General features: G+C 42.8%; 2 protein-coding genes and 1 long non-coding RNA gene across 3 annotated transcripts; 1 reads left to right on the plus strand and 2 right to left on the minus strand.

Moving 5' to 3' along the window:
- The first annotated feature begins 1,952 nt into the window (after window positions 1–1,952).
- On the plus strand, window positions 1,953–4,994 carry fzd5 (frizzled class receptor 5). The gene has a single exon (XM_015965941.3). It carries the CDS (start codon window positions 2,784–2,786, stop codon window positions 4,482–4,484), a length of 1,701 nt encoding a protein of 566 aa, XP_015821427.2. The 5' UTR covers window positions 1,953–2,783; the 3' UTR covers window positions 4,485–4,994.
- Window positions 4,995–6,784: 1,790 nt separating this feature from the next.
- ccnyl1 (cyclin Y-like 1) lies at window positions 6,785–27,266 on the minus strand. The gene is made up of 10 exons (XM_015965940.3): window positions 26,252–27,266; window positions 23,297–23,371; window positions 21,063–21,112; window positions 19,642–19,742; window positions 19,319–19,354; window positions 19,181–19,232; window positions 18,711–18,830; window positions 17,901–18,067; window positions 8,452–8,614; window positions 6,785–8,271 (listed from the first exon to the last, which is right to left on the minus strand). The coding sequence occupies exons 1-10, from the start codon at window positions 26,412–26,414 to the stop codon at window positions 8,155–8,157; spliced, it is 1,044 nt and encodes a 347-aa protein (XP_015821426.1). The 5' UTR covers window positions 26,415–27,266; the 3' UTR covers window positions 6,785–8,154.
- Window positions 8,627–17,894, minus strand: LOC129164927 (uncharacterized). Its single transcript, XR_008564391.2, has 3 exons — window positions 15,264–17,894; window positions 14,941–15,121; window positions 8,627–14,603 (listed from the first exon to the last, which is right to left on the minus strand). It is a non-coding gene; the product is annotated as an uncharacterized lncRNA (long non-coding RNA).
- Window positions 27,267–27,290: the final 24 nt, after the last annotated feature.

Genomic DNA, 27,290 nt, shown 5'->3' on the forward strand with positions numbered 1-27,290 from the left:
CCAAAAATTATTTAAAACTTTAAAATAAGTTTTCTTTAGACGTGATTAGAAGTCTAAGATGGAGTTTAATTTGGCCTTACTGGGTGTCATGTTCTGTGTCCCCTTGGTCCCCAGCCCCCTCCTGTTTGTCCTCTGCCTTCCCCTCATGTGTCCCCTTGTGCACTGTGTGTCCCAACGCTTCCCCAGCCCTCTCCAGGTTCTCCTCACGTGTCTCCTTGTGTTCTCCAGCTCTCTCTAGGCTTCCCTCATGTTTCCTCCTAGTCACTTCCTTGTAGTTCCTATTTGTTTGTATCAGTCCTCCTCGCCCCTCCAGTCATTAGTTGTTTATCTTTGCCCTTAGTCTTTAGGTTTAGTTATTTAGTGTTTTATAGGTTTTGGTTTATCTCCCCCTCTGCTTGTTCTTTCCCCATTTGGTTTATTGATGGCACCTGTCTCCCCTCTAGACCTCACTCCTCACACCTGTCACCTGTTCCTCTGATTGCTTCCCTCTGTGTTTAAAAACCCTGTCTTGTCCCTCAGTGTTTGTTGGTCCACTGTTGTTGTCAGAGTTGTTCTGTCCTTCTCAGGAACTTCAGCTTTTGCTCATGAATCAGCTTTGTTTTTGTAGCTCAGTTTGTTTTTCTGGATTTTCGTTTTGGCCTCCTGCACCTTTGGATTATTACCCATCATCCTATGTAATGGATTTCACTTGTCAACTGCTCCTGCCTCGAGTGATCTGGTGTTCTGCAATTTTGGGTCCTAACCTCCTGCGCTCGATGTGTCACTGGGCTGCACCAAGTCCCCCTTTAGCAACAACTATTAAAACTAATTATTCAGTGTTTCACCTCATCAGCACCCAATCTGAATCACTTTTGATTTATTATAAAATAAAAATATATTCGTGTGTGTGTGTGTGTGTGTGTGTGTGTGTGTGTGTGTGTGTGTGTGTGTGTGTGTGTGTGTGTGTGTGTGTGTGTGTGTGTGTGTGTGTGTGAGAGAGAGAGAGTGTGTGTGTGTGTGTGTGTGTGAGAGTGTGTGTGTGTTTACCTGACCATAAGGTCATATCTTTTTTTTTTGAGTTTTCCCTGAAATCTTTGTCAAACAAGCCTGTCTCCGGGAAAATCACCACCAGTGATAAGTAATCACTTATATGTAGTGTGTGTGTGTGTGTGTGTGTGTGTGTGTGTGTGTGTGTGTGTGTGGACAAGAGATTGACCCTCTAGATGTCACTCACTATTTGCTTTAATCTGTCTGTGCAACCTAGATGAAGGTAAGTCTGACCTAGAGGGGCTCGTCCTGACTGATACGTTGAGCACACACTCACACACCCTCACCACTAAACACACACACACACCTTTTAAGACCTTTGTCCCTCAGAGAACGTTGTGATCTTTGTCCCATGTGGCTGAGTGAGACGGAGAAGGTCACTCCAGATCTGGGTTTTAGTCACTTTCAGCTTTCAAGACACTCACACCAACCCAAAATGTTTTGAACCTTGATTTATTCATTATAACTGATTGAGTTCTTTCTTTTCAAACCTGTTGCAATAATATAAAGATTGCACTATTATTTACAAGCTCTATATGAAAAATCTAAAATGTTGACCCATACATGTGGTTAAGATAGACAATCAATTATAGAGCTTCGATGTTTTAAATATCTATACATTTGAATAAATAGATTATTTTCCTATTTCATCAGATTTGGGCTCATAATTAAAAACGCTTTTGCTTCAGGAAACCAGAAAGTGTCACATTGTTGGAGAGTTTTATGAATATTGTGTAAAAAAATTATATTCCTTTTCTAACAAATTTCCAAACAAAAATTGGTTGGTTGTGCTTTCATGTTTTCATCAATTTAGAAAAAGTGGACATATAAATAAAAAAGTAGGATGTATTTTTATACATGTCATGACTCATGAGTAATAAATTACTCATTTTATTCTTGACATTAATACGTTATTTATACGTAAATAGAGAAATGTAAGCTTTATTAAAGCCCAATTTACTAGTCAAGACACCATAATCCACTTCTAAACTCCGCCCCCCTGCTGGGATCTCGTGCCACCCTCAGAAAAACCCTCCGGCTCCGCCAAAGAGGCTGAGTTGTGCCATTTCCGACAGCCGTGAAGGCAGCAGAGCCTCCGTTTGATGAGAAGGCGCTGAAGCTTCAGACCGACTTTATTTCACCCTCGAGCGCAGCAGCGCGTGGACCTTTGGGAGATAAGTGTTTATCCTGATAGACTGCTGGTGTTTTTTTCTGCTTATTCCCATTTTCCAGCTGAAACAAACAGATGAGGGAACTTTTAAAAGTTTGGAAAAATAACCGAGACGCATCAAGTGGATTTGACGCACCAGCCATCCTCCTCGTGGCGCAAAAAGAGGTCACTTATGGGACATTTTGCACACATTTAATAACTTCTGATTGGTTTATTTCATCCAGTTTTATGACAACATTTAAGACCCTGACGCGGTGATGCGGCTCTTTGCGACCCGTCGGGGGGAGACGGAGCTGGTACAAATGTCCCTGGGTCATTAAATTTATTGGAACGTGACTGCCGGATATGAACTTTCTCCGTAATGATTGTTGAAGTCCTGGTGAATGATTGACAGCTCGGAGGGATGTGGACGAACTGGTTTATTTTAAATAAGAAGCGTGTTGGTGCAGAAAACAAAGTCCTAGGTTTAAATGAACCAGAAGGAAAAAGGTTTCCAGTCATGAACTGGAATTAAAAAGAACATTTGTTTGAGTTGATGAATGGACTAAATCTTATTCTGCTGATGTTTGTTTGAGCTGTGGGACTCATGTGCTGCCTGCTGTTCCTGCTGCTGCTCTGGTGTCCTGGTCTCTCGTTAGGAGCCTCCAAGGACCTGGTGTGTGAGCCCATAACTGTTCCCATGTGCAAGGGCATCGGCTACAACTTAACCTACATGCCCAACCAGTTCAACCACGACACCCAGGAGGAGGTGGGGCTGGAGGTGCACCAGTTCTGGCCCCTGGTCCGCATTCACTGCTCTCCGGACCTGCTCTTCTTCCTCTGCAGCATGTACACACCGATCTGCCTGCCGGACTACAGAAAACCACTTCCTCCCTGCCGTTCTGTGTGTGAGCGGGCCAAGCAGGGCTGCTCCCCCCTCATGAGCCAGTATGGCTTCGAGTGGCCTGAGAGAATGAGTTGTGAGCAGCTTCCCCAGCTTGGTGACGAAATTCTGTGCATGGACCAGAACAACAGCGAGACCACCACTCTGGCACCTCCATTCCCCAAGTCTACGCCCAAAATCCGGACCAGACCTCCCAGCTCCTCTCAGTGTGACAGGGAGTGCCGCTGCCGGGACCCCCTGGTGCCCATTAAGAGGGAGTCTCACGTCCTGTACGGCCGGGTCCAGACAGGACCGTTGCCTAACTGTGCTCAGCCCTGTCACATGCCTTATTTCTCAGCAGATGAACGAGCTTTTACAAGCTTCTGGGTGGGACTCTGGTCTGTGCTGTGCTTCGTCTCCACCTTAACCACCGTTGCCACCTTCCTGATCGACATGGAGCGCTTCAAGTACCCAGAGAGGCCCATCATATTCCTGTCTGCCTGCTACCTCTTCGTCTCCTTGGGTTACATCATCCGGTTGGTGGCAGGTCACGAGCGAGTGGCGTGTGGTGCCAGCGCAGGTGGCAGCCAGCTACACATCCTCTACGATGCTTCTGGCCCTGCCCTTTGCACCCTGGTCTTCTTGTTGGTGTATTTCTTTGGCATGGCCAGCTCCATCTGGTGGGTGGTGCTGTCCTTCACCTGGTTCCTTGCTGCAGGGATGAAGTGGGGCAGCGAGGCCATAGCAGGGTATTCCCAGTATTTCCACCTTGCAGCGTGGCTAATCCCCAGCATCAAGTCCATTGTGGTCCTCGCCTTGAGCTCTGTGGACGGAGACCCAGTGGCAGGAATCTGCTATGTCGGAAACCAGAGCCTGGAGAACTTGAGGGGGTTTGTCCTAGCCCCTCTTGTGGTCTATCTCTTCAGCGGCTCACTTTTCTTACTCGCAGGTTTTGTGTCTTTATTCCGCATCAGGAGCATCATCAAACAAGGCGGAACCAAGACGGACAAGCTGGAGCGGTTGATGATTCGCATCGGGCTCTTCACGGTTCTGTACACAGTCCCGGCCACCATCGTGGTGGCCTGCCTGGTCTACGAGCAGCATTACCGCCCTGGCTGGGAGCGAGCCTTGGCCTGCTCCTGCCTGCCAGAGCGCCAGCGCTCGGGTTTAGCTCCAGACTACGCCGTCTTCATGCTCAAATACTTCATGTGCTTGGTGGTGGGCATCACTTCCGGAGTCTGGATTTGGTCTGGAAAAACTCTGGAGTCCTGGAGGAGATTTGTGGCTAGATGCTGCCCCTGCTGGCCACAGAAAGCCATTGCACCACCATCCATGTACAGTGAAGCCAGCACAGCTTTAACTGGACATACGAGGACTGGACTGACATCAGGAATCTACCATAAGGCCCCTCCATCACATATATGAACAGACTGAAACCACCATGTTTTTTTTTTACACAAGAATAATCTTCATACTCTCCAGTGTTAAGACAAGATCATGGACAAACACCAGGACTGTATCTATTTTTGTGTCCGTTTCTCTGAATAGAATCAGAAAAAAGATTTTAATCAGGAGTATTTATATTAAAATAGATTTGGGCACCCTTAAAACCACCTCTACAGAGTCAAACTCACACTTCTTCCTTCTGTTCCAGAGCACTGAGACTAAATCTATTTATTGATGTACATATTGTAGATATTTGTTGTATAATAAACAGTTAAGCTTCTGGACAACCACCAAGTCTCGTGTAAAAAAACAAATAGCTTTTCATTTGTATAAACTGTGCATAAATGTGATGTACAGGTCCGTGTTTGAGTGTGGAAACGAGCTGAAAGTCTTTACTGTGATTAGGAAATTCATTTGCCGTGTCTTTAATGCTGGCTCTGACATGACCTCTTAGTTCTGTGAAGTCATTAAAGTGTCTATGTGAAAGGAGAGCTGGTTCTGTTTGTGTTGTGATGATCAAAGCTGCAGGATGGGAGTGCACCTGGTCTTTATCTCCACCTGCTGGCTCCCAGTGGAGCTGCTTGCTTCAACCGGTCAGCTCCAAGAACCAAAGGTACATTATAGATGGTAAAAGTCAGAAATGTGGACTCGAGTCACATGACTTGGACTCGAGTCAGACTTGAGTCATTATTTTAATGACTTCTGACTTGACTTGATAAAATCTATAAAGACTTGCAACTTGACTCGGACTTGAACGCCAATGACTTGACACTTGAATCGGCTTGCATCTTTTGGCTTGATGATGACTTGAGCATATTTGATATTTTAGCACAAAAATGACACGACATGGACAAAAAATCATTCTTGGTTCTGGGTTTGATGTTCTGCTGAGTGCAGCAGAACTTTGTTAATAATCAGTTTCAGTTTCACTTTCTGCTTGTTTGAGCAAATAAATGAAGCTTTAAGAAGCTTTATGTCTGGAATTTTTTTTTATCATTGTCATTAAATTGAAGTTGGACAGATGACTTGATTATGACTTGAAAATTCAAAGTTAAGGACTTGGACTTGACTTGGACTTCCGCATCATTGACTTTGGACTCGACTTGGAATTGGTTGTCTTTGACTTGACTCGAGATTTGACTGGAAAGACTTGTGACTTGCAAAGCAGTGACTTGGTCACACCTCTAAGTTTCGTCGTTGACAGTTTGTGCCATAGAGACATTATTTCAGCATCTATTGAAATATTATTCATCTGCTTTTATTGGAAGTTATTTAAGTTTAAAAGTGTTTGAGATTCCTGCAGTTTTACAACCACTAAACATTTTCTGTTAACTCAGAGGTCACATTTTACATCATTGCTGAATTTAGGAGTGAAAAATTTACCAAACTATAAGGAACACTTACCGCCAGCACCTTTCAGGTCAGCTTACAACCGAGATGTTGGAGATCAGAGCGGCTTCAGTGAAATCGATTACATTTAAAGTTGCTTTCAGAAACAATGACGCCAAACTTTAGAAAATTATACATAAACCTGGCTCAGATGGACCTTTTTGTGTGTGCTAAAACCAAATTAGCCATGGCTCCTGTGTTCACTCGCAGCGTAGGTTAAGTGAAGATTAAAGAAGAGCTGATAAATGTTAAAATCTTTTCTTGCACGTAGTAAAATGAAGACTGGGCTTATTTGTTAGCTTCATTTGGGTTCAATTCTAACCGTTCTTATAAACCAGAGGTGTCAAACGTTTTTGTAGCCAATGGCTGAAATGACAGGTCATAAAAAAACATTTTTTTTCTAAATGCAAAAAATATTTATGGATATTTCTTTCAATTTATATTTTTCAAAATAGGCAAAAGAAAAATGGCATATTAGTAAAAATGTTACAAAGCAACAGTCCACATAAACCACTGGAAAGACTAAATTCCTGACTTAGAAATGCAAGTGGGCCCATAAATGGCCCCCAGGCCACACTTTGGACACGCCTACCACAAACCTTCAACTTTTGCATTAAATATTTATTTTCATACAGGTGTGTTTACCTGCAGTGGAAACATTTATGTGTAACCAGGCAGACGTCCTGCAGGAATACATCTCTGCCAGAATACTGACAATGGAAAATTCAAAGCAGCAACATTTTTAAAGCTAAATAATTTGCAAAAACTACATTCAGTTTATTGTAAGATAGCAGTGATTCACTCTGAATATCCATTAGGTCATCTGTAGGACCACCATGGAGCATGACTATGTAATAACCAGTCATGTGAATAATAACAGTCACACCAAATCTGTTATACTATTAGTGTTTATTTAAAATACTTCATTTGCAATTTGTTTTCAATTAAAAACAACAGTTTTACAGCTAGTAAGTAGCCTACACAGTAAGCAAAAAAGGTTGGGGGTTATCCATCAACCCCCCCTTGAACGCTCGTGGTCATCGGGGTCTGGGCCAAGCGGATGGTTTGTCTACGGCTAGCTCTGAGGTGAGTGAACCCCCACACTGAGCCTGGCAGCTGCAGATCTGATATGGGACCAGTAAAGAGTCCTGACTGAACATCTGCAGCAGATATATAATAATGCAACCACCACTTCCTGTGGAGTAATAAATGTTAAATATGTTATATGAGACATGCTGGATGCAGATTTACTCTAAATAAATCAGACTCTTCATAAAGAGTAACTTTGGGTAATAATATTACTTTACTGGTCGAGTACATTTTTCTTTTGTCTGAGAGGTTTCCAATCGAACAAATCTAATTCAACCCAAAACACTTCTATTAATGATGAGGTTAACTGATGTACTTTTGCTGTGTTTTAACCCTTTTTAAAGTTCTAAACCTCCTGTTTCACATAGTTTAGATGTAATTGAGAATATATGTAGTTAATAAACATGAATGGTTTATTTCAACCCAGAAAATATGAAAAAAAAAAAAACAAACAAAAAAAAACGTTCTGGACTTAAAATGCCTCCGTGTTTGTTACAGTTGGAGCACCTTGAAAGCAGAAGGAATCCTGATGCTTTAGAGTTTAAAGAGTAAGTCACCCCAAATCAACTTTTCACGTGTAGTCAACAGTTTTGCACTTTAGTGCATTTGTTAAATTTTAATTTTCTGCCTAAAACTGTCAGTGTTGTGCCGTTGTCTGGTAAAAACTCTGCACAGCAGTTGAATTTAAATCTGCCATCACTATTGACTAAGAGGTACCCTAGAATGTTAGATGGTACCATATGATGTCACAATGTCATTGTGAGCCTGTGTGTGTGTATTTGTTAGCGGCTCCGCCCTCTCAGTCTGCTAGGCAACCGCATTTGTTGCATTTTTCAAACAGGAAGTGGGAGTGGAGTCATACTTTGGTAGGGGGTGACCTGCTCTTTAAAGTAGAATACCTTCACCACTCAGTTCACATCATGTAAACAACAAGACCCACAGTCTCAAACCACTGAACCACCATTTGAGTCATGCATTTAAACTCCAATATTTAACATTTCACCTCAGAAATAAAGACTAAATGAATAAAAGATGTGTTAATGAGAAGCTGAGTAGTGAAGTTTGAGTTATTCGAGTAGCTGAAGTGTAACGTGAGCAGGTCACGTTGAGGCTGCAATGAGTGTTTGTTCGGAGTTGGTGGCGGGGTTTGTTTGGAGGTCAGCGGTGCGACCTAAGAGAGCACGGCGTTGGAGCGCCGAACTCCAATCAGGTTGTCAGCGCTGAGCGATCGTCTCATGGCTGCTCGACTCAAGTCCTTGTACTTGTCTTCACAAAGTCTAGAAATGGCCTGAGGGCAAAAGATTATAAAAACAATCAATTATTTAAAAAGTCAGTAAACATTTAGCTTTTGTTTAAACTAAAGATCTAACAGAACTTTTAGGTCGTGAGCACAAACATCCTGCAGCGTGATGAACGCTTTAATGTTTGAGACACACGGGGGTTATTTTTAGTGTTTGGCGGGAAGCACCTCTAGTTTCTGGGCGCGCTGGTTGTTGAGAGGCTCCAGAGGGAAGCTGAGATTGTTGTCATCAGCCAGCTGCCGCAGGTCAAAGTAATACTTGGCGTAGACACTGGCTGGAACGTTGATATTAAACTGGAGGAGTTCCAGGAACTGGCGCTCCATCTCATTCCTGGAAGGAAGGACGACACCAGACAGTTTATTTGTTTCCTGAGAGGGTCCTTTACACAAAAACACACAGGAAAATCTACAGTGCGGCCCTTCAAAATAAGAGCACCAAGTGACCTTGCTAACACACAGAAATCTCCACCCTGAACTAGACTGTGTAATATGATGTGAAATGACTTTACCAGTTAATTGGATAAAATCAGAAATCCATACTTTGATCAAAAGCACGCTAATGGGGAAGCAATTTGTGACAATTAGCAGACTAAAATACGGATTTTGATGAACTGCACTGACATCCAAACACATGCAGCATCTTTTAAAACTTTCTAGGTTTATAAAGTCTGAAACATAATTCTCATTCACACAGCTGCAGATTAAGCCCGGTTCACACGGCAGGATTTTTTAAACTGTTGATCAATTTTCCAAAGATAACAGGATGCACACGTGGTGACAAAAATCACGGATATACCCACAGTTAGGTGTGCTGCAACGTGGCCAACACTACACTTCACTTATGGCATTTACACACTAGCATCAGCTCTACTCCGCCTGGACCGGGCTTAAGCATTTTCATTTAGTTTGCAAGACTGCTCAATCTGCTTTTGTTTAACAATGGAGACACCGCAGACTTCTCTGTGCACCTTTGTCCCGCCCACGTGCCCGGAGACACGCCCATGACATCACAGACCAGAGTGCCCGTGTGCTCATTCATGTCCGCATTCCTAGGGGAATATGGAACGAACACAGCCAGGCTGGGGCGGAGTCGATGCTAGTGTGCAAGCGGCCTTACAGACATTCCCGCTCAGATGGGAAACTTCACAAGATCAAACATGACTTCAGAGTAAACAAACATGGATGGGTGTGTTGCGTGCTTCCGCCACCTTGCATTGTGATTGGCTGCACATCACGTTCAACAAGCAGCACATTTATTTGTTCTTGAAAATCTGGCGAAGACAATCCAGAATATTTGAAAGCACCGATTTATTATCGATGCGAGCTCGATGTGCTTCTGATCAGACCAGAGTGGTCTCAACACACCACACACAGTAGGAAAACCTGAAAAGATTATCTTTAGAGCCAATCCGGTAGCCATCTTAAGATCAATCCAGGATGTTTGAAAGCACCGATTTATTATCGATGTGAGCTCGATGTGCTTCTGATCAGACCAGAGAGGTCTCAACACACCACACACAGTAGGAAAATCTGAAAAGATTATCTTTAGAGTCAATCCGGTAGCCATCTTAAGATCCTTAAAAATGACGGAAGAGGAAGATCTGGTTCAGACTTGGCATGGTTAACCTGTTGCGTGAACCAGGTGGTACAAGACGAACTTTATGCGACAAATGTTCTCCGTGTTTGAGCCGTTTGATCTTAGTAATTCTGTCTTTTACTGGTAAGAAACTTTTAACAGGAAGGAGGTTAGAACCTCAAATGTTTTCCATGGATGCTTTATTTTCTTTATTATATTTGAAAACTGGAAAACACTGAATGAATTCCATACTTTCCCAGACTGGCTATATTTAGACATCACTTCTTTGGGAAAAGAAGGAAACACTGCGGTAGCTGAACTGTTTTCCTGCACCGCTCTGCTCCATAAAAATTCAAATGACACCACAAAGAAGATCAAGTAACGTATTGGAAGAGAGGTTTAGAGTTACATAATGACACGGCTCTGTGCACAAGCTCTGGCTGTTGACCATCAAACTTTGTTTTTCTCAAACTAAATTAGAAGTGAACTACGGTCACCCTGTGAGATGGGAGCAGGAGGTAAACCTTTACATCAGCCGTCTGTACGGGAGGCTTCAGCAGAGCTCGCTTGTGATCAAGCATTTCCACCTAGACGACAGCCTCCATCATCACAGCCACCAGAGTATCTGAGGGAGGTGGTCACCAAGGAGACAGCATCCAGGAGGCTTTGTTGGTCAGCAAAGGTGGTGAGAGGACATACGAGTGTGTGTGTGATGTCTGGTTTCCTGGGGCAACTAATGGAGTGGACGAGAGCCGGGGCCATTATGTAGAAGCAGTGAGAGCACTTGAGACCCTCCCCTCTATTTCCCTCTCTACTCTTCTTCCCATCCCTCCGTCCAGACCCCAACCAGCTCACAAAGACACTTCAGTTGCAGCAATGAAAACAGAGCAGAGAGAGCGTAGGTCAGAGGGGGGCCAGAGGAAGATGGGGGGTGGGGGCTCGCAGGCAAGCAAACACACATGCGGGCAGAGAGCGTCGATCCAAATCAGGAAAAACAAGACAGCGCTCTCAACCTCTTTTACACGCAGACGGGAGAAAAGCAATTGTAGGAAATAAAGGCGAGGTCCTCCAACAGCAGCCCTGTGGCCTCCCCGCTGGTTCACAGCCAGACAGCTGAGATGCTGTAGCTTCCATTCATCCCAGCAGCACTTTGTCTGTCTGCTTCAAGTGCTTCTGATTCAATTTGTTTTAATAGGCAGAGCCAGAAGCCTCTACTATTTGTTACCATTTTATTTTTCAAACCTCAGATCTGGAAACCCAAAACCGACAGATGTACAACAAATCTGCAACAACAAAGCTTTTTATTGTTCATTTCATGTACAGTGTTTCCCTTACATAGGCGTAGCCGTGGCGGCCGCCACGGCTGAAATCCCAGCACCACGCCTACAAGATCCCAAGTTTTATTGATTTTTTTTTTGCGCTGTTTCCCGAAGAAGCAGCGGGAACTACTCTGTTGTTGCTTGTGATCACAGCCGGCAGGCAGCAAGGAGGAGCAGGCAGGACAGGGTGAAGTTACAGCTAGGGATGAGCCGGATACTCATTTCGGACTAGTATCCGGTACGGATAAAGCATTTTTGACGAATACGAGCATGAAACGAGTAAAACTCGTAAATCTCTGTAATCGTGCTGAAGGAAAATCCTCATTGGGTAATTGACTGTCTTCACGCACTGTGATTGGCCAGTCACATAAAGCGCACGCCCCTCCCTACACACGAAACTGCAGCCGGGAGCTCAGTCCATCCGGCCCATCCACGCACACACACGCACACAGAGCTGGGCGGACACTGTGCGACTTTTTCACTCGTAGCACTCAGCTTCAGCTCAAACTGCACAACTTCCTCGCAGGGCAGATCTCACGAGTCATGTGCTCACACTGTACGACCCAGTTCTCGGATGCGACCTGACTGCTCACACTGTACGTCTGGTAGCAACACGTCGGACCTAAAAATATGCTAAAAATAGCAGTTTTTACACAACACGTCAGACTTTTTTGTCTTGCCTGTTGTCCTTCGGGAGTGCTGCAGGAGGACACACAGGGATTTATGGGGGTTGGATGAGGAAAACGAAATAAAGAAAGTAAATCTGTGTTTTGTGATCAGTTTAATTTGACATGAACACGACAAACACGCTTTCTAGACAATCTTTGTGAGTAAAAAACCGTGTAGAAATAAAAACGAACAAAGTGTGTTATTAGGGAAATAGCGGGTGAGCGGTGTTGATGCAGGATTGCGCATGCGCCGTGAGCGGTTCTGATACTTTTTGGGTCGCAGCTGCTCGCAGCGCCGCTTCAACAGTGCGATACCCTCACGAGGGACGAGCAAAATATCAAACACGCCAGAAGTTCGTGCGAGCTCACGATTGCTGATCGGTAGCTGGTCACGTGGTGTTAATCGCCTCTCGTAACCCCCTGTACACTACACGACGCTCGGCGCAAAACTCGCCCCGATCTTGTGGATTCTCGCACGAGTGGAAAATCGGCTCAAAAGAGTGAAAAAGTCGCACAGTGTACGCCCGGCTTAAAACGGATCTGTGCTTGCTTCACTGTTGCTGACGTTTCTTCAGTACTCCCTAGGTTTTCTTCAGCTTGCCTCTTTTCGCTTGAATATTTAAAGTTACTTTTTTCGTAACGTACGTGGTGCATTTGACAAGACAGAGCTGAAAACGGCTCGTGCATGCATCGGTCACTGCCTCCGCTCCGGTCGGGGTATTTTTTTTTAAATTATTTTAACTCTCTCCCTCTCTCTCACACACACACCTCAATCAACATTGTTTTGTTTTACTGTGTGTGGGAAAAATGCCAAACACGTTAGGAAAAAATCAGTTTAATCAAATTAAAATAAAATGGTTCTAGTATTTCATATTTGCTGGTCCCTACTGCATGAGTTCAGATGCATTAATTCATGCACTTAAATATTAATGTTCTGATTTTATTGAAAAACTTGTTCTGAAATAGTTCCTTTACTATTGTGATCAAAACTATTTAATCTCAATTCTGAGGCTGCTCTGTAAATAGTTTTCAAATAAACAATACACATAGCAACTTCTGATCAATCCATATCAATTTCAGATTTAAAATAATGTATTGATGTAAACCGCACCACCTAATTTCCAAATAATAAATAAGAGATGCATTCATCTGTGTATCTCCTTTGATCCGCATTAGTGATATTTTCAGCACCAGAACAATGAAGCAAAGAAACAGATTCTTGAGTTTGTTAGTAATTTTTAGGGGGTGAGCGAGTACACCACTATCTGTATCTGTTCAACCATCTAAATTATCTGTATCTGTACTCGGAGTGGGTGTGGCCTCACCCGGAAGTGGGTGTAGTTTGACCGGAAGTGGGTGTGGTTTACATCAATACGTTATTTTAAGTCTGATCAGAAGTTGATATGTGTATTGTTTATTTGAAAACTATTTACAGAGCAGCCTCAGAATTGAGATTAAATGTTTTTGATCACAATAGTAAAGGAACTGTTGCAGAACAAGTGTTTCAATAAAATCAGGACATTAATATTTAAAGAGCGGGTCAATTGAGCCTCGGAGTCCTTCTCCACCCACGTATCAATTTTAAAAAATGCAACATTAGTAGGCGTTGCCTGGAGGACCGAGAGGGCGGAGCCGCGGCAGTGACGAAGACGATGGCTAACTAGACGAAGCTAGCTCCCTTCACTCTGAGCAGTTATTAGAAGTGGAGGACGTTTCTCCCCCTCCTTACACAGACACTCGAGAAGAAAGGGACCAAGTCTATTTGGAGGAGACAAGCGGACCTGAGTCTTATTGTTTTGAGCTTGTGAGTTGCCTGAAACTCCCAGAACCGACCCAACAGAATCACCTCTGAAAGGTAAGTAGCCGTTAGCCATAGCATTGGATTAGCTGCAGGGTTTGTCTCCACGGCCCTAAAAAGCTAGTATTCAGCATGTTTTAGAGGTTTATCTGCTTCAGCACACCTGGTTTTAATCAGCAACAAATAGCTGAGCTGCTTAACAGCTAATCTAACCTGTTAAAGCAGGAAAATCCACTGAAACATGCTGGATAGCAGCTCTCCGGTAGCTCTGGGCTCAAGTTACAGTCTGCTGCATATAAAGTTATGAAAATACCCCATGAGAAAATTATTCTGTAATGTGTTCAGCCCACTAAAACTGCCCTGATTTCTTTATTTATTTACTGATAACAGCTGCTCTCTTGGTTCTAGGTCCTCTGTTGTCTGCAGCTGGTCTCCTCTGCTGGTGTCATCAGGATCAGGAACTTTCAGAAGAACGTGCCTTTCAATGACTCTTTCCCCCTTATTTGTTATATTAATTAAATAAATCTCAATTTATATATTTCCTGTTTTTGTTCATGTCCATAAATACTTAAACATGCTTGAAATTAGAACGAGCTTTTAACAGTGAGGTGCTAGTTTAATTAATCACAATAGCTAGTTAAACATGCAACAAAAATGTGATATTCAATGTAATTTATAAATATCCATTAAAATATCAAAACGAATCTAAATGAGATATTTGGCAGCACAAAAAACTTGTCAAACACAATATTTATTATAATAATTGTAGGCAGACAGGAGACAGAGCTGATGGAGGTTCTCAGTCATCGAAGGATGGCTGAAGGCTTTCCAGGAACAGGAGATGTGGTGTGGTCTCTTCTCTCTCTATTCAGCAGGATGAGCTGATAGGTTACAGGTGTGTGAGGACATCCTCATGCTGTCATAACCAGATGACAGGGGTTATCAGGTGATCAGCCAGGCTAATGAGATGCAGAAAGAAAACAAATTCAGGACAGTGTACAATATGTGGTGTTGCTCACCTTATGTGCTCTTATAGAATATTAATGTGTGCATGCCTCATGGTGTAGAGTCCATATTTTGCTGAGTGTCTTGCAATAATGCAGGTTATTAGTTAATTTACTTTTGATAGCAAAAACAAAATATTTAATGTAAAAGTTATTTTCCAGGAGAATCAGCTCACACGTCACCACCAAGTGTCACAGGGGCAGAATCAGTAGCCTCCGTCATGATGTAATCACATACTTATTTAATTGTTAATATCTTAAAAATTCTGAAATTTTTAAATTTTTTTTTAACCTTGAACAGTTCACTGAGCTTGCACTGTCACTGAGGTGGAAGCTGGAATCAACAGCAGACACCTCACATCTTGGTCTTTTCAGGGGGTGTGGATGCTCTGGGACCTTCTGGAAGATGAATTTTCATCATGGTCCCTGTGGGTCACCAGACACACTGCGGCTGTGAACTCCATTCTGGCTGGCTATGTACAAAAACAAAGAAGCAGCACATTTATAAATGTTTAAAAGAGCATAAAATCCCGTGTAACAATATTCTGTAAAACAAATTAAAACTAGAAGGTGATAATAAAATGTTTACATAGAAGATTATTAAAAATAATTCACCTTTGCTACAGGGAAGGTTTCACATCAGCCTGGAAAAGTACATTCATGCAGCTAAATCAGTCTGACAGCCAGTGTCTTGGGTAGATTTAGCCTGAAAAAAAAAATAGAAGCACATTGTTGTTGGGAGTTTATAAAGTCAGATAATATACAAAAGAATCTCCTATATAGGCGCTTTATAACATTCCTAGTGTGTGATCGTTGTTATAACGTAAAAGTCAGTCACATGTGATGTGGAGAGCCTGAAATGCGACCTCCTGAACAGAATTCCTCACAGAACCTGTTCACAAGCTGGATTTCACGCTGTAATGATGTCTGTCAACTAGTGCAGCGTTAGTTAGAGACACTGTAGCAGAATTGCCGACTGACTAGCTAAAGGAAGTGAACCACGTCTCTCAGACTTTGCATTTAGGTAGGGAATTGTCTTTAGAAGATGTTAAAACGTTTATTTAGCTGACTCACCTCAGACTGGAGCCCGCCGTGGTGGGGGAGCAGAGTCGGTGGGCTGCATCTAAATCGCGGAAGAGCCACGGTGGGCAGCCTCCCTCTTCAAACGGAGGCGTGCAGAATCGCGGGTAAAATGCCCACAGAGTCACCGCAAGCATACTACACTACACCTACTCACCAATACTAAGACGATATGGAACACTAAACCCGAAATACTTTCCCAATTACACTAACAGCCAAACACTAACTAAACTACAATATCCAACAGCCAAATCTAACACTAAATAAGTATTTATAACACTAAAAGATATGCTAAAGACTAGGATATGCTAATGCTATATGCTAATGCTGAACTACCGCTGACCTCCTATGCTCGCTTGCAAATCCAACTCCCACTCGCCACAGGGCGTGGCCGAGACGCTCGTTGCTTTTATAACTTTGGCACGGAGCTGATACGTAGTACTCTACTGGTTTACGTAGTACTTTACTCTTTAGCCATTGGCTAAAAATTATTCAAAATGACTAAAATTCTATGTTTTCAGCTGAAGGTGGCGCATTACTGTGGTTTTTAGACAGAATTTTTAATTTTTAAAGAAAATGCACCAAAATGCTAAAATAAAGAATGCACACATTTAAAACACTATTAGACACTCATTTATACAGTTCATCAGCAAAAAAAAGTTAATTTAGACGTTACTTGCTCTTTAAGTGCATGAATTAAGAGAGAGAGAGAAGAAAAGATCTTTTCTATAGCGCCTCTCAAGATAAAAATCACGGGGCGCTTCACAAAAACAAAACATGTAAAATAGAAAAGAATTTAGAAAATGATTAAAATATATTTAAAATGTGCAAAAAATAGACAATTGTGATTAAAAAATGTAAAGAAAGAGAGAGAGTGAATAGGAAAGAGGGAGTGGATCCTGAGGAAGAGGAGAGAGAAAGAAGAAAAAAAAAACAACTGGAACGGAGGCAGTTACTGACGCAGCACGAGCCATTTTCAGCTCTGTCTTGTCACATGCACCACGTACGTTACGAAAAAAGTAACTTTAAATAACTTTGAAGTAACTTTAAAAAGAAGCAAACTGAAGAAAACATAGGGAGTACTGAAGAAACATAAACAGTGAAGCAAGCACAGAGAGATCCGTTACTGTCTGTGTGTGTGCATGGATGGACCGGACGCGGACTGAGCTGTGAGCTCCCGGCTGCAGTTTTGTGTGTAGGGAGGGGTGGGCGCTCTATGTGACTGGCCAATCACAGAGCGTGAAGACAGTCAGTTACCCAATGAGGATTTTCCTTCAGCACGATTACAGATATTTATGAGTTTTACTCGTTTCATGCTCGTACTCGTCAAAAATGCTTTATCCATATCGGTTACTCGTCTGAAACGAGTATCCGGCTCATCCCTAGTAATTTTATTTATAAGGTGCATCTGACCTGTTCTATTTTTCTCTGAAATGAGATCAAATCTGTGCTATGGGTTGTCTCCTCTCTGCACTGGAAAATGTTACTTTATTATAATGTTCACTGTAATGCATCTTGATGTTCTTAACAAATAAATTAAATCAAAGAATTACCGGGCTCCCAGCGGCAGATAAGAGTTGGTCTCTCTCCGAGAATAATTATGAATTTAACAATGATTACTGCCTGATGACATTTTCCCAAATCTGCAAAGCTCACTGGAAGGACACAAACCGAAGATGATATTTTCCTGATATAGGGTTTATTACTCAAGTAAGGGTAAAAAAGTATCTGATTAGAAGGCTACTTGAGTACTGAGTATCATCTGATCTAATATTTTTAAAATGATGACATCAAACAGACAAAAAATACGAAGTTATGGGCAAATATTGGTATTTTAAAGACTAAAGGGGAAAAATGTAAACAAATAAACAACATGATTACAAAATAACACATTTTAGGCAAAATTTAGACACAAACTGAGGACAATATTTTCCTGATATACAGGGTTTATGTAGTTGTCTGAAAATGTAACACGTTTAAAAATATACGGCAATAATTCCGAAAACCGTGGTAATTTTGGTCACAATAACCGTGAGGTTAAATTTTCACACCGTGACAACCCTAGTCATTACTGTATTTTCTCAGAGTAGGGAGACGTGTCCCAATAAGAGGAAAGACCAATGACAGCCATAGTCCTTGTGATGCATTATGAATTAAATATGTCCAACTCACATGTCCTCTACAGTGATGTCTTTAAGGATCTGGCAGTAGTCCACATTCCACACGGCCTGGTCATCCCACACTTTTGAGGCCAACAGGATCGCTCCCAGGATGATACGCTTCCAGTTGGCCGGGCAAATATCCAACTCTGCGTAGGTCAGCAAACGTTCCAAGTACACCTGGAGAAAGAAAATGTCCAGATTTTAAAAGCTGTTTGTCAACAATAAGTCAACATTCATATGCAGTGTTGTGAACAAACATTTACCCATTGAAGGTTTCTTTATTTAACCTGATCAGTAAAGTCATCAGTAGTCCAGCATGGTCCAGGTCCTGAAGCAGCCCCAGACCATCACACTACCACCCCCATGTCTGACTGTTGCTATGATGATATTTTCTTAGTTTTACTCCAGATGGAGCCGAACACACACCTTCCACATGATCCAACTTATGTCTCATCAGTCCACAGAATATTTCCCAAAGGATTTTGGACTTTTGTGTTCTGATTTGGTCAGATGAGGCACAACGGCGTAATGACTCACTCCATAACAAACCTCTAACTCACTTTAATACAAGCTAAAACCAAAAGTCTTTTGAAGTGATCCTCACTTTTACACCTTAAAATGTGTCATTTGATGTGTTTGCAGGAGCTTACTGCCCTCTGTAGGCCAAATAATGTAACTACAACTGTGTCACAAGATGCCTGGTGAGACTCAAACTAATATTGTGCACATTTTCCAGGTTTAATATGAAATATTTCCTCTTAAAACCTCAAATCGAACAGAAAGAAATAAGTAAAAAACAAAATCTGACTATTGCACTTACAAGTGTGACGATAGCACATTCTGCTGTGAGCTGTGCAGCACTGAAGAGCGTTCTGACGAAGCGGTAAATCAGCTTGTGTTCTGGGTCGACATATGAGTAGTCATCTGGTACTGGCTCTCTCTGTGCGGGACGGACGGACGGACGGACGGACGGACGGACACACACACACACACACACACACGTGTGAGGGAGGAGACAGGATGTAAAGATAATTTTAGTCATTTATGAGGAGCAGATTTAGCTGTTAATAGCTCTTAGTGGTGATTCATCAACATTTATGCTCCATCTGAGCTAACACCAAGTCAGATCAGAGTAACACCATGGACACAGAGCTCTGGATGAGAGTTGGATTGGTGGATAAATACGAGCAGATGTACAAATGTCTTGTTGTCCATGTTAATACATTTGTTACATTTTCTACATTACAAAAAGGTCTCATTACATGTTAACACCAACAGTTGTATACTCACTGATAAAGGGTGCAACTTCTCATCAAAGATGTCCAGTGACCTGTCTGAGTCCCTAAGGGCAAACATCCATCAGCAGCAGTCATGCTTTTATTTAGTAAAATATTCTAACAGAAGACTAGTTTATAGACTTGGACCTACCTGTTTTTGATGTGGTAGTATATTGCTAAAGTGACACTGAGAAGAGAATATTAAAAATTAATGTTTAGGTAAATTACCATTTTTAATGGCTGCAAATGACACAAGAGCAGAAAACTGATTAAATGAGCATTAAACGTGAAAGCTGGTCATAAACTGACACAGTCCTGATCAAATGTTATAATCTGGTGCAGCTAAAACAATGTTGTAACAGATTATGCCCCAGAAACAAGGACCAATATCATTTGATCAGTATTACTGCTGGATTATCATGCTGTCACGTAACAAGATTTTCTCGTGTGTGTATGTGTGTGTGTGTGTGTCACCATTTGATTGTGCTTTTGAGGTTTGGCTGGCTGACAGTGCTGTCATCTATAAAGATGGTGGAACAGGAGCTGTATTTCTTGGACAGCGGACCAGGAGACACCTTTAGATGGTGAAAATCACATTTAGCATAAACTGATCTGAGAACAGGGATGTTGATAAAAGGTCATATGTTCTTTATTTCTGAAATGTTTAAGGGAGTTGTTCCGTAAGTGCAGGCTGTGAAAGACTACGCCCATTTCGCTACCAAAATGGTTACAAGATATGGTTACTATATATCTTAGCAAAGTTCTTTAAGGGAGGATTTTGTATGAAGACACAACGGCTGAGAGGACCAAGCCGTCGCATCCCAAACCCAATCACCTCTGACTGATCACGCTTTACGCCGGGGACACACCGGCCACCGAAGCGCCGCGAAATTGGGGTCGCCTTCATTCGGCGCCCTTGCTATCCTATTCTATAGACCACATGGGTCACCGAAGCGCTCCAGCCCGCACCGTGCAGCGATCGTTTCGGCGTCTGCTCTATTTTTTTCGCGAGCCGTGAGTGGACCGTGTCAATTCTGGCAGGAAGTCAAACCTAGACATAAGAGGCAGGCCGGTAAATTTAACAAAATAAAGCATTTCAAAATACAATTCCTCGATAGTCAAATGTGTTCGTAAACAGACACTGCATAACACACACACACACACACACACACACACACACACACACACACACACACACACACACACACACACACACACACACACACACACACACACCTTGTGTGCGACCACGGGAAGGGGGTGTGGTTTTGGGTGTTTTTCAACCAGAGCAAACAGGACAGAGAGGCAGAAAGTCGTAGGACAGCTATTAACTACTGGTTCACACCATAGGTTCACACACACACACACACACACGGACAGACACACATACAAACACACACAAGGACAGACACACACATACAAACACACACAAGGACAGACACACACATACAAACACACACACGGACAGACACACATACAAACACACACAAGGACAGACACACACATACAAACACACACAAGGACAGACACACACATACAAACACACACACGGACAGACACACACATACAAACACACACAAGGACAGACACACACATACAAACACACACACGGACAGACACACACATACAAACACACACAAGGACAGACACACACAAACAGCAAGGGGGGTGTAGAGGAAAAGAGCAGAGAGGAAATGGAGGACACCGAGTGGTTAAGATAAAAACTATGAGGCGCGCCTCGACCGGAGCGGAGAAACAAGCGTCTGGTCTGAACTGAGGAGCAGCGGCCAAATTTCGTGAGCGCTTCGCCTCCCGGCGCTTCGGCGGCTGGTGTGTCCCCGGCGTTAGTGTTCTTGCACAGAAAAATGAAGTAGCAGGTAGATTTGGAGACTTACATGAGTGATATGGTTTATGTGGTTGCTTCTCCTCTTGTCTCGAACTGAAACTATAAGAGACATGGTTAATAGAGTAAACAGGGAGCAGCTCTAATTGATTTCCTGATGCATGTTTGTGTGTGTAATTTAATGTCAGAAAAGACCTAAAGCCAATCTGCATCTTGAATCCACTCCACATATATAGAAAACGTGTTGAAACACTCTAATATGAGGAATCCACAGACAAATGACAAACACGTGAAAAATGATTTAAAAAAAAGGTGTCCATTTACACAGTCTACTGCTGCTGCCTTTAAACATTCAAACACAGAGGAAATGAGTGACTGAGGGGGGGCTTGCTGTGTGATTTGGGGACATCATCTTCCACCAGCTGGCTCTCACCTCAGTGGATGCAAAAGCAGCCAGAAACTAAACCCAGAACAGAAACATCTCCTGAAACCCACAACCTGCAGGAGGTCTTTTCAAATTCTTTGGTCAGAAAGCAGCGACTGGGTTTTGTCTGGTGATGAAGCAAATCCTTGGGTGTTAGTACAGGTAAAGCGGTCAGAAAACCAGATTTCTCTGTAAATGACATCCAAGCTTAGCCGAGCTATGATGAGCCCGGACACTCCCCCTTCTGGAAGTGACGACACAGCAGAAGAAGCCTTCTGATAATATCATCACCACATTATCACCTTCTCAGTGGCCTAGAGTGTCCGCCCTGGGACTGGGAGGTCAGGGTTCAAATCCCGGATGGTTCATACCAAAGACTTAAAAAACGGGACCCAAAGCCTCCCTGCTTGACACTCAGCTTGAAGGGGCTGGATTGGCAGGGTATCTGCAGGTTTAAGGGAGTCAAATTTAAGACTTTTTAAGACCTTTTTTAAGGCCACTTTGACCAAATGTAAGCTATTTTTAAAATTAAATTTAAGCTATAATTTCCAGCTATTGCCTGGAACCAGTGCTAACCACGTCGCAATCGTGGGATTAGCCATCCAGTTACCATTAAACTTGCACTTGCCCATGGCGCAAACTCCCACTAGCTTAACCAGCTAATGCGCACATCTAAAAATAGCCCCCTTTCACAACCAACTGAATGTGTACGGTTCCACTTATGCCAACATCGTACACAAAAAATACTGAACACTAACTAGAAATTCACGAACATTTTATAGAAATAAAAGAATCTTGTTTATTGTGTCTTTGGTAATTTAAGACCTTTGGAAACTGTATTTAAGGATTATTTGTCATTTTAAAGAATTTTTAAGGCCTTAAATTTGGAAAAGCAAATTTAAGACTTTTAAGGACCCGCGGATACCCTGGATTGGGGGGTTACACCACCAAAAAGTCCCTGAGCACAGCCAGAGCTGCAGCTCACCGCTCCACGTGGGGATGGGTCAAATGTGGAGATGAATTCCACCAGTGTGTGATGACTCATGGGACTTTAAGACGCCTTGTGAATTCAACACGTAACACTGTCAACCGCCAGCATTTGTTTACCATTTGTGTGTTGCTATAGGCTAACCAGAAAAATGCCAGCACAAAAAGGCACATGCAGCACCCTGCAGTCATGAGTGGAACACACCCAATCCAATCATTTGTTTTTTCTAACGGGCATGCAAACTAGGATAAAGGCCCAGTGTCTGGATTAGGTATTATGTTGATTATGACCATAGCTCAACTCAGATGCCCATGTAAATGCACTGACTGCTGGTCAGCAAGAAGGTTGCAAGTTTGAATCCCGACTGCAGCCTTTGTGTGTGGACTTAGCATGTTCTCCCCAAGCACAGGTGTATTTTCTCCTGGCATGCTAGGACCTGCTAGAACACCTACTCGGAATGGCTCGACTCGACTTATCCACCAGTAACCACATCCCAAACGTTAAACAATCATCAATTTTAATGATTTTACATCCTAGAAGTTAGGTTCAAATGTAATTAAGTCGGAGTCTTGCTGCAGAGAAAGCTGCTTGTTGTTGTACACTGGAAACATCGTCTGATCACTTTAATCATCATCTTTAGAATAAATAATTTTATGGGATGTAACAAACAGTATGACAGCTTGCATTTAACTTTGCATAAAACTTTTAGAGATAAATAATAAACATTTAATGACTGAATGCAACCATCCAGAGAAGTCATCTGATTCAAAATAGAATTAATTTACTACTAAATTATGGTTTATTTTTGCAGTGAAACTTGTTAGGATGGTTGTGAACCTCTGCTGTGTGTGTGTGTCATGTGAGAATCCCTCACCGTCTGTTTGAGACTTGCAAAGGAAGATGGTGCTTGCTCGGGCGTGGTCTGATGGGTTTGACTCCAAAGCCAGTTCTAAGAAAGCATAAAGTATACAAATGCTTAGAAACATGGCTGCTGGTGAGTTGTTTATTCTTGTTAGTGGAAAGAGACAACAAGTAGTAAGCACAACACCACAGTCAAGTTGCGTGATAATGAACTTTTCCTTCATGTCCAGTGATTTGCAAAGCCTGACAAACGCAAGTGCAACTGTCCCACTTATGTGTTTAACTGAAAATTTAAAACATATATGTAACATTCATTAAAAGCACACAGGGACGATGCAGCCACGAACTCCTCTGTAATAATAATAATAATAATAATAATAATGCATTTAATTTGTAGGCGCCTTTCAAAACCCAAGGTCACCTCACAAAACATGATAAAACTTACACGCAAATAAGAATAAGATAATTTAAACAATAAAATTACAAAAAGTATGCTATAAATTTCAGAGTAAAGAGTTTGTGGGCTAGAGAGTGTAAGCCAGGTTGAACAGGTGAGTTTTGAGTTTGGATTTGAATGAGAGGAGGGAGTCAGTGTTTCGGATGTCAGGAGGAAGTGAGTTCCAGAGCCGAGGAGCAGAGCGACTGAAAGCTGTTTCCAACGGTGGTAAGACGAGCAGGAGGAACCACAAGGTGAATGGCAGAGGAAGACCTGAGGGAGCGAGATGGGACAGCAACGTGGATGAGATCGGAGGGGTAAGGAGGGGCGAGACAGTGGATACATTTGTAGGTGAGAAGCAGGATTTTGAATAAGATTCTGTGTTCAGTAGGCAGCCAGTGGAGATGCTGAAGAACAGGGCTGATGTGATCTCTATAGGGGGTACGAGTGATGATCTGTGCAGCAGCATTTTGGAGGAGTTGGAGCCGATGGAGGGATTTATGGGGGAGACCAAAAAGGAGAGTTACAGTAGTCAGTCCTAGAAGTGACTAGGCTGTGTACGAGGATGGCTGTAGCATGAGGAGTGAGAGAGGGACGGAGTGGGTTGCGTAAATGAAAGTAGGCTGAGCGAATGATGTCTTTGATGTGGGCTTTGAATGATCAAGTGCTGTCAAGGATGACTCCAAGACTCTTTACATGGGGGGAAGGAAGGATGGAGGAATCGTCGATGTTAATTGATATGCTGGGGGATTTGTTCAGCGTGGAGGGTTTGCCTATGAGTAGAATTTTGGTTTTATTGCTGTTGAGTTTCAGGAAGTTTGAAGAGAACCATGATTTTATCTCAAGGAGACAGCTGGATAGGGAGACTGGAGGGAAGATAGCATCGGGTTGAGAGGAGATATAGATTTGAGTGTCATCTGTGTAGAAGTGGAAATTTATCTTGTTTTTGCGAAAGATATGGCCAAGTGGAAGAATGTACATGATAAATAAGAGAGGTCCAAGAACAGAGCCCTGGGGAACATCGGCAGAAGTTATTGGGATCAGAGCCAGGCTTTTTTAGAATAGGTGTGACAGAAGCAGTTTTGAATGCTGAGGGAACAGAACCAGTTGTGAGAGAAGAATAGATTATAGATGAGATTAAAGGGAGTAAGGAAGGGAGACAGGCTTTGACGAGAGAAGTGGGAAGAGGATCAAGTCTGCAGGAGGAGGGTTTGGACTTGTGAATCAGGTCAGAAATATCAGTGATGGAGGGAATCGAAAAAGCTGAAAGAGGATAAATGGGAGGCAGAGAGGAAAGATGAGTGGGAAAAGGAGACAGTACGGTGTTTTTCAGGAGCAGTTGAATTCAAAAGGTCAGAGAGGTAGTGGTTGTTATGGGAAACCAGGCCATCAGGAGACATGGAGTCATGCGGCTGAGGAAGGTCCCGGATAGTTGCGGAGAAAGAATCAGTGTTAATGTCCTTGATGTTCCTAAAGGTGATAGTCCTAGTAGTGGAGATTTTGTCCATGGGTAGGTTTACAGTGAAGGAGATGAGTTTATGGTCAGAGAGGGGGAATAACTTGTTTTCAAACCAGAGGGGGTCACCCCAGAGCAGCAGGCCAGGTCCAAAATGTGACCTTTACAGTGGGTGGGAAAGCTGATGTACTGTTGGAGACCAAAATTATCCAGGACGGAAAGGAAGTCTCTGGTCAGGGGGATATTTCCATTATCAATATGAATATTGAAATCTCCAAGAATTACGATATTGGGAGAGAGCAGGAATAGATGAGTGAGGAGGGCAGAAAAATCACCCATAAAGTCCTTGTTTGGTTTAGGAGGTCGGTAGATACTGCAGATGATGGTAGGGGTGGGGCCAGATAACTGGGAGCCGCTGTATTCAAATGACTGGAAGGATGGAGCAGACACTGGGAGGATCCTCAGCTGTTTGCGGTGAATCATCGCGAGACCCCCGCCCCTGTAGACATTATAGCTAAAACTGATGACAACCTAAAGTGGACACAGCGCTGCATTAACATGACTTAGAAGTTGTCTTTTTCCAAATCCCTGCAGAGGGCACATTGCACAAATGTCAGGGGATTAGGTGATGGATGCATTTGTGAAGCGTGGACAGCAAGGAATGCAGGAAGAACTGCTGGGTGGATTGTGACCCTCACCCAGCCAACAGCTGGTCTCAGACTGCCTTGGGGCTGCCCTAAGTGATGTGAAAGTATTAAATATGCTGAGTGTGTCTGGGAATTAGGGCTGGGCAATAAACTATTGTTATAAAAATGTCTGACTCTTATCGAGATAATTTTCCCATTTCAATAAATTTGATTTAAAAAATGAAAAGATCAATATTTTGCAGTGGAGAGTGAGACAACTAAGAGAATGCTCTCTTGTGGGGTGGCTCAACAGCTGCCGTAAGTGTTCATCTTACATGCATTTACAAACGTATGTACGTGTTTTCTACTTCACCTCTGCAAACTTCCTGACAAAGTTTCAAATGAACAAAACCCAGTGGAATCCACTGAGTGGATCTTGTTGACACGCACCTTCGGGAAGCTCCCTGTCGCTGATGTGCTGCAGGTAGGGTACGGTGTTGTCGTCGCTCACTTCGGTGCTGGTGCAGAACTCCTCCAGCCGCTCCGCGGGTTGCCTCAAAGGAAGTTTGGGGCTGGACTCGGGAGAGACGCAGCATGACACCGTATTCCCCATTCCAACGTGGGCCTAAGCTTTACACTATAACTGCTAAATCCAAGTAGTACATATATCTATAGCTAGCTAACTCCCAGTCATATAAACATTAGGAGACAACAGTCAGTCCCATCATCCCCTCTGTCCACCAACTTCCCAGCTCTGCATTCCTGCCCATTTGTGGATAACTGGATGAGGAAGAGCTTCCCGGGCAGAGTTTCGCTCTCAGACGCTCAACGCGCTCTTTTAGTAACAGTAAACACTTATTTAATACAGGTGATCAAGAGTTCATTCATTCATGCAGCAATTGACCGATTAGTAGCTAACTAGCAGTTAGCTTCTCCGGAATTCTTCTCTACCTCGCATCGTAAGTACTTTTTACAAGGATAATAAACATAAATTATTCTATAAATTGCACACGGTAATACTCAAAAACTAGAAACTTAATTACATACAGTTAAAGAGAGTTTTAACACAATCCTACAAACGTCTTCTTCCGCTCGGCTCCAAAAAGTTTACTAAATCGAGTCCGAGGCTTTCGCGGCCTCCAATAAAAATCCTAAATAAAACGTAAAAATACGTCAGTTCCTGAGAATTAATGTTTGGTAAGTTGGCTTGTTTCATATCCACCATCAGAAACCCAACTCAAGTAGCTTGTCAGGACTCCTCCATCACAGCCACCGCCCTGCCAGATTTAAGCCGCAAAGAAATGCTCCTATCGCCGCCATCTGTTGCCGGAGATCTCGATGATACCACTTTGGAACTGAAGAGTTTTAGCCCCGCCCAGCTTGGAATTCCATTCATTCTTATTGGCTACAACAAATCAAAACAAAATGTTTTGAGAGCCATTTATTGGTTGGAGAGCCTGTCTGGTAAAAGTGAATTAAATCGTGCATA

Source organism: Nothobranchius furzeri, chromosome 14 (assembly GCF_043380555.1).
Source record: "Nothobranchius furzeri strain GRZ-AD chromosome 14, NfurGRZ-RIMD1, whole genome shotgun sequence".
In the NCBI taxonomy this organism is placed as follows: Eukaryota; Metazoa; Chordata; class Actinopteri; order Cyprinodontiformes; family Nothobranchiidae; genus Nothobranchius; species Nothobranchius furzeri.

Bases quoted from the DNA above. Each gene is read 5' to 3' on its own strand.
- ccnyl1 (XM_015965940.3), bottom strand. From the start codon at position 26,414: ATGGGGAATACGGTGTCATGCTGCGTCTCTCCCGAGTCCAGCCCCAAA. The intron at 19,355-19,641 runs GTGACACACACA...TTCTCTTCTCAG, and splicing joins CTCAAAAGCACAATCAAATG to TGTCACTTTAGCAATATACT. The intron at 8,615-17,900 runs GTGAGTTGGACA...CCTTCCTTCCAG, and splicing joins GACATCACTGTAGAGGACAT to GAATGAGATGGAGCGCCAGT.
- fzd5 (XM_015965941.3), top strand. From the start codon at position 2,784: ATGTGCTGCCTGCTGTTCCTGCTGCTGCTCTGGTGTCCTGGTCTCTCG.